Source organism: Cupressus sempervirens, chromosome 7 (assembly GCF_028749045.1).
Source record: "Cupressus sempervirens isolate cs-2001-9-10 chromosome 7, ASM2874904v1, whole genome shotgun sequence".
NCBI lineage: Eukaryota > Viridiplantae > Streptophyta > Pinopsida > Cupressales > Cupressaceae > Cupressus > Cupressus sempervirens.
Window position 1 is genome coordinate 700,424,844 of NC_143124.1, and position 7,321 is coordinate 700,432,164.

Sequence of the window (7,321 nt, forward strand, 5' to 3'; positions counted from 1 at the left end):
AGAGAAATTATCAACAACATTATTTACATTTAAGAGGTGTCATTCACACCACTAGACTCTATTACAATAGAATCTATCAGAAATATTCATCATCCATGTTTGGCATCATATAGTTTTAGGCAACAAGTAAATGCTAAATGACAACAACTAAATGGTAAACTAAAACACTTAAGTCTTTATGTTGCATACATCAATCAATGTTCGTCCTTTCTGACATGTCTATATTATATATGTCACACCCGTTGATTATGCAGTGAAGTAAAGAACCAGATCGAGAGTGTAACCTTCATTTTGGAAAAAAGATTTCAGTGAAAGAATGCCTTTGTTCAATAGTTTTTAATTTATTATATGCTTGTCTATTTTTTAACCATCGTGTATATATTTTAATTTATTATTCTATATATTATTTTTTATTAGATTTTAACATATTTTATGTTCTTAATTATTTCTATTAATTACTTTTATTATTTTTATTTTTCATTTTTAATTTAGTTTTTTCCTTTTAGTTAAATTTTGGCTATAAAATAACAAAAATTGAAAATTGAAAAAATAAAATTTTAAATAAATTGAGCTTCATTTTTTAGTTTCTAAATAGATATCTTTATTAGAGCTCTATAAAGATCGTTTTTCAAGAATATTTATGTATTTTTAATAATAGATTATTTAGTCAATTTATTTTATTTTATAATTGATAATATAAATGATATTGATACCATTTAAAATAATCCGATTACTATTGTTTTAAAAAATTAATAAGCTCAAATTGTTATTTTCAAATTTAAACATAAATTTATGTGTTTTTAAAAGAGTGTCATTTATTGACCAATATAATATTTTAGAAAAATGTACCGTATGTTCATTTTAAAAATTAAATCGACCTCTATTATTTTAAACATTTAACAACCTTCAATGGAAAAATAATTTAACATTTGTTTCAAATTTAAATATAAATTTATGTGATTTTAAAAGATGTATAGTGTCTCAATATACTTTAAAAAAAATACAATATATTTATTTTAAAAAGTAAATTAGTTTCTATTATTTTTAAAATTTAACAAGCTTAAATCTATAAGAATTTTAAAAAGTAAAAAGTAAAAACTAATTTAAGATTGACAAAAAAACTATTACAATCTATTTTATTATTTAAATATTAATTAATGCAAAGTACTAATTTAAACTTTTATAAGTCTTTTGTTTTTAAATTTTATGAAATATGCTTATACTAAACAAAGCTTTTTAATCTAATCTAATCTTATTATTATATTTAATATAAAACATAAAATAAAAAAATATTCTTCTTTATAAAAAAATTAGACAATTATTTTTTTAACAATATGACATACATTTTAGTTTTCTTAAATTTGAAAACTAAATAATCTAGTATTGAAATTTTCACAAATACCTTATCTTAACCAAAGAAATCTTTATGTAACTAAACTTAATAGCTAAAAAGTGATTTTTCCATTGTTTAACTGAAAAAGACAGGGACTCAAGCTCCGAGAACTCTTGTTCGTATCTTATAAATCACAAAAATCTTAATCTTGAAAATAATTCGACGCAGCAACCGGTCGAGGAAGAAGAGAATGCCGACTGTAAATTGTATATTTTAATAAACTATGTAAAGTTGCTTTGAATTTCTGCGCCGTGAAATTGGAAAGACGTCAACATTCCCAGTTTGATTGAATGAAAAGAAAAAGGAAGCTTTCACAAATGGCTTCTTCAAGAAGACCTGCAACTCTGGTGTGGAAAATTATGTGAAATGCATCTTACGTTCCGCCATTTGAGGATCCTGCAAATAGTTGCGAAAAGGTTAATGTGTCGAGGAGACATGGCCGCGCTTTTGTTTTATATGCAGTTTCTTGTGTGGCCTCCATAAACTTTGCTACGTCTCTCATGTTTGGCCTTTCTGAAGAAGACAGATTGATACACTCAAATGCTAATTTTAACAGCCGCATAATGTCTTCCACCATAGATTCCTGTGGATCTTCCAGTCTTTCATCCAGAATATCCTTTACCAGAAGCTCACCTCCGTTATTGCTTCGGACTGCATTAAACCAGGCCTCGTCCTGCCCTTCTCTGACCGGATGCTTTCCGCTTATCACTTCCAACGCCAATACTCCAAAGCTGTACACATCGCATTTCTCCGTCAAATTCATTGTGTATGCCAGCTCTGCATAAATTCAAAGTTCAAATTATAAGTTTGGATGAATTTGCTATGGAAAGCTTTACGGCAGAGTTGTTCATAGAAGTTTTTGCATAATCTACTGCAAACTAATGGACTTTTTAAAAATTAGCAGCAGAGCTTTTGGCACAATTTACTGTAACATAATATGCTCTTTAGATTAGCAGTTAAATTAAGATTAAATGTCAAGTACAGACTCAAAAACAGCCGTGGAAATTGTTGCAAATGTAATTTCACAAGTTTTTGTGTTAGACATACATGTTATAAATATAGATTTTCCGTTCGTAATATTTGAATTCTAAACTTTGTCCAAGATCTTTTGGCAGAAATAGGTTATAACTAATTCGATCTGTGATCTTCTCATCTGTTGATTCTTGATCAAGAAACTTTTAGTTCACTGAATGAAGAAAGGTTCGTTGTACTCTATCAGTCTTTCTTTACTGTAGCAGTTTGTGTGCGTTCTATTAATTTTCTTCAGAAATTCTACAGACATCAACAGCCTTAAATAAGCATTTTTCCTATTGTAACGATTTGTTTCTTTAATCTAACATGTACTAGAAAGAAAGTTTAACAAGATCGGAAAACAAGAAAACTGATGAGTGATTTTACAGTGAAACTTAAAATTTTAAACTGACTGTTCTTTACCTGGAGCCATGTAGCCAAAAGAACCAGCAATTTTACTCCAGTTAGAAGATTCGGCATTGAGAAGCTTTGCTGTCCCAAAATCGGAGACGCAAGCATGGAAAGAAGAGTCAAGCAGTACATTACTGCAGGAAATGTCACGATGAAGAATAGGCGGATCGCAATCATGGTGAAGATAGGCCATTGCATGCGCCACGCCTTGAATGATATTATAGCGAGTGGACCAGCTGAGATTCCTTGCCTTGTCGCTGTGCAGAATGCTTCCCAAGCTTCCGTTTTCTAGAAAGCCATAAGCGAGGAGCCTTAAATTCTTGCGAGAACAATAGCCATGGAGCTTCACAATGTTACGGTGTCGAATCGCGGCAAGCGTCTGGATTTCTGAAACAAAACTTTGAGTGTCAGCAACAGTTTCATGTGTAGGAGAGTGAAGCTTTTTAACTGCAAGTGTCTGTCCTGAAGGAAGAACTGCTTTGTACACGGACGCAAATCCGCCTTCGCCTATGCAATACTTTTCATCAAAGTTTTCTGTGGCTTCCAGAATATCGGGCAGCATATTCCTGCCCTGCCATATGGAGATTTCCTCTGCTTCTTCCGCAATCTGTATCGACCGATTTCGGCTTCTTCGACATAGGAAAGCAACCCCTATCGCAACCGCTGTGACTAGCAAAGCTGCTGCAGTCGGAATAACAACGACGATGATTTTGTTGAAGTCTTTTCGATCTGCTTGTTCTGAATTGCTTGAAATACAAGGCTTCAAACCTGCTGCACCGCAGAGATCTGGATTTCCTATATAAGATGTAAAGAGTGTATCATTGGAAGCTTTGAAAAAGGGAACAGAACCTTCGAGATCGTTGTAGGAGAGATCTAGGTAGGATAGACTGCTCAAATCTACAAATGTTGATGGAATCTGACCGGTAAGACTATTGTGAGACAGATTCAAGATAATGAGCGACGCCAATTTACCTAATTCTTGAGGAATCGGACCTACCAGTGAATTCTGGCTGAGATCCAATATTATTTGCAAATTCTCTAAATCTCCGATTGTGAACGGAATGCTCTCATTCAGCCTGTTCCTTTCGAGCCGTAACTGGATCAATTTAGCACAATTGCCGATCTCCGGCGGAATCTCTCCCGATAGCTGATTCCCTGCCAAAACTAAATCCTGCAGCTGGATCAAATTTCCGAGCTGGATCGGTATTGTACCCGAAATGTTATTATCACTCAGATCAAGCGTGTACAGAGCGGTGATATTGCCGATCTCCGGAGGAATAGACCCTGTCAAAAGATTTCCTGACACATTAAGAAGATGAAGCTGTTTGAGCTGGCCAAGCTCTCTTGGAATTCCTCCTGTTAAAAGATTTCCAGAAATGTGCAACGACGTCAGATTACTGCAGTTACCTAGAGTCGCCGGAATTTCTCCGTAAAGCTGATTGAAATCTGCGTCAAAAAATGAGAGACTCGGGCACTCTCCCAGAGCATCGGTTATGTTCCCTTTCAGCTGATTCATATCGAGCCTTACCCTGATTAAACTCGTGCAGTTCTTCAAACTCCGGGGAATTGGCCCTGAAAACTTGTTATGATTGACTATGAAACGCTGCAACATTCCTCGTTGACAGATCTGAGGGGGAAGATTTCCGGTTAGGCTATTGTTTGAAAGAATAACGTCTATCAGATCGCTGAGTTTCCCCAGATTGCCAGAAACAGAGCCTGAAAGGTTATTCAATTGAAGATTCAACAAATTCAAATTAGGCAGCAGAAATATGCCTTCAGGTATAGAGCCGGTAAGATTGTTGTTGGAAAGGTCCAATTTCTTGACTGCTTTCAATTTACCAAGCTCCGCAGGAATTTCGCAGCTCAAACTGTTTGCAAATAGATTGAAGACGACCAGAGACGTCAAATTTCCGAGCTCCGACGGAATCGGACCGGTCAAAAGATTTTCTGAAATGTCCAGCTCCAACAAGCTCGGACACTGGCCAATCTCAGGCGGAACGGATCCATTGAAGGAATTGTTATAAAGATACAAAATTTGGAGCTTTCTTAAACCTCCGACCTCCACAGGGATTGCCCCTGAAAATTGGTTACCCTGGAGTTGAAGGGACATCAAATTCGGCCAACTCCTGATCAATTGCCCGTCAAGATTTCCGCTGAGAGAATTTCCAGACATTCCGAGCTGCGAAATCCTGTTCAAAAAACTGAATGTAGAAGGAATGGAACCGCTCAGCTTATTGCCTGACAAATCCATGAAAATTAATCTTCGATACTGTCCCAGCTCACCAGGTAAACCCCCTTCAAACTGATTGGCATGAAGATCCAACTTTTCCAGCAAATTCAAACTTCCTAAACTCGCCGGAATTCCCTTCTCCAGCGAATTCTGATTCAGGTCCAGGATTCGAATCCCGCTCAGGCGGCCTATTTCATCAGGAATCGGTCCACTAAGATTATTCACTCCAAGACGAAGGAATTGCAGCTTTACAAGGCTCCCAATTTCGGCAGGTATTTCGCCGGACAAACTATTTAACGTCAAATTTAACAACGTCAAATTCCTCATTTGTGACAGCTCCGACGGCAAGATCCCTTCAAGATAATTTTCACTCAGGTCCAATATTTCAAGACTCCTGCATTTAGTAATAAACAAAGGGAAATCTTGTTTCAGAAGATTGTAATAAAGCACGAGCCTTTTCAGAGACTGCAATTCGCTAAACTCGGCAGGGATGGAAACCAGAAAATTTGAGCTCAAATCAATGACGGAAAGATTTCGGCAGTTGGCAAGCTTGCTCGACACAGGGCCACTCAAGCTGTTAGACGACAGAATTAGCGACTGCAATTTTGTTAAATTTCCGAGGTCAGTGGGAATAATCCCGGACAAATTGTTGTGAGAAATGCTCATGAAAACAAGCTCGGAAAGCATCCCTAACTGCAGTGGGATTTGTCCATGGAAGTTGTTGAATCCCATGCGCAGAACACTAAGATTCCGCAACAGCCCCAGCGAGGAAGGAATCTCTCCAGACAAATCATTATCTTCAACTATAAGCTCTTGTAGATTTTGGAGATTTCCTAGAGAAATCGGAAGATTTCCAGTGAAGCGGTTGTGACTGAGGTCGAGCCTTGTGAGGTAGAACAAAGCCGAGATGTTGGAATGGATTTTGCCTGTCAAATCGAGAGAAGGTAAATCCACAGCCACCACATTTTGAGATTTGTCACAGGTTATTCCAGTCCATGTTTTGCAGGGTGATTCAGAAGAACTATTCCATGAATTTAGAACAGCCTGAGAACTTCTGCTGAGGTTCATCTTGAATGATAACAGTACAATGCCATCGTTGGACAAACACAAAACAGGGGAGAGTGCATTCAAGACAGAGAAGAAGAAGATTATGACATATTTTCCATTCCTCATCTTTGCCAAAAAGAAGCCGCCTTTCGCCTTCATCTACTGCTAGAATTTGACTTTGCAAACATTCTGAATAACTAAAATGTTACAGTGGTGGCTGGCTGATGTTCTGAATTTTTCAATAATCGAGATACAAAATCAATGCCAGCTGTAGACTTCAATTTTAAAGTTAAGTCAGCAGGAGAGACTCGCAAGCTTCTTACATGCCGTATAAGACGCTGCTCGGAACAAAATAAAAACCTTTTCGATGTTAATTGCAGGGGCGCATGTGATGATGTACTAGGTTCCATGTTTTGTTTTGTTTTTATTGAAAAAATGCAGATACGAGGTTCCATGTTGGCCTGGCTTTGAGAGACGTGCTCTACTTTAAGATTTTTAAGTTATGAGTCCATGCTATCATGATCTTGCTTTTAAATTTTGAAATGTGCAACTATAGTTGGCGCTCTTCGTGGCCTATATTTTATGGCCGTTATGATGTCTCAAGTCAACCGTACTTGGGGGTGCAAAGAACATGTAAACGAATTCTGGAAGTCAAATAGGTGTATTTACCAATATTTTTCAATTACGAAGATAATCAAGTTTAAATATATATTTTTCTAAGAGAAATTAAAATGAAATGAAAGTGTTTTACTACATTCATAAGGCTAAATAGTCTTTGAATCTATGGGTAGCAAGCAATAAAAGAATAAGCAAAAATCAAATGGAATGAGCTTTTGACTACTATATCTATCTCTCTTTTTACAACTGGGATCTTCTGTTGTGTATCTTGGTTAGGAAACTTGCTATCCTACTCATTTTTTATTCTTCAAACAAATTTCTCAAGGTGTTCGCTTTTAAGGTATCAATGTAATTCCTTTGATTATCATTTTAGGTTGAGCACTCTATGCAATGCCAATCGATTTCCAATGATCTTGAGTGTAATTACAAAATCTTCTACTTGCCCACTCTTCTTTGGGTATCGCCCATCTTGTGAATTCACAAAAAATTTGGTGTGAACTATTTCTAATTTGGGCAATTAACATTTTTCCTTTCCATTTTATTCCCATTCCTATGAAGTTCTTTCAATTATGGTCATGTATAGGATTAAAATATTTAAAGCAACACTCTTG

At 36.1% G+C, this 7,321-nt stretch overlaps 1 protein-coding gene across 1 annotated transcript; it reads right to left on the reverse strand.

Annotated features, from left to right (window-relative positions):
- Positions 1–1,549: 1,549 nt before the first annotated feature.
- Positions 1,550–6,788, reverse strand: LOC149549141 (uncharacterized). Its single transcript, XM_089794870.1, has 2 exons — positions 2,828–6,788; positions 1,550–2,170 (listed from the first exon to the last, which is right to left on the reverse strand). Exons 1-2 carry the CDS (start codon positions 6,249–6,251, stop codon positions 1,767–1,769), a joined length of 3,828 nt encoding a protein of 1,275 aa, XP_089650996.1. The 5' UTR covers positions 6,252–6,788; the 3' UTR covers positions 1,550–1,766.
- Between the last annotated feature and the right edge of the window lie 533 nt (positions 6,789–7,321).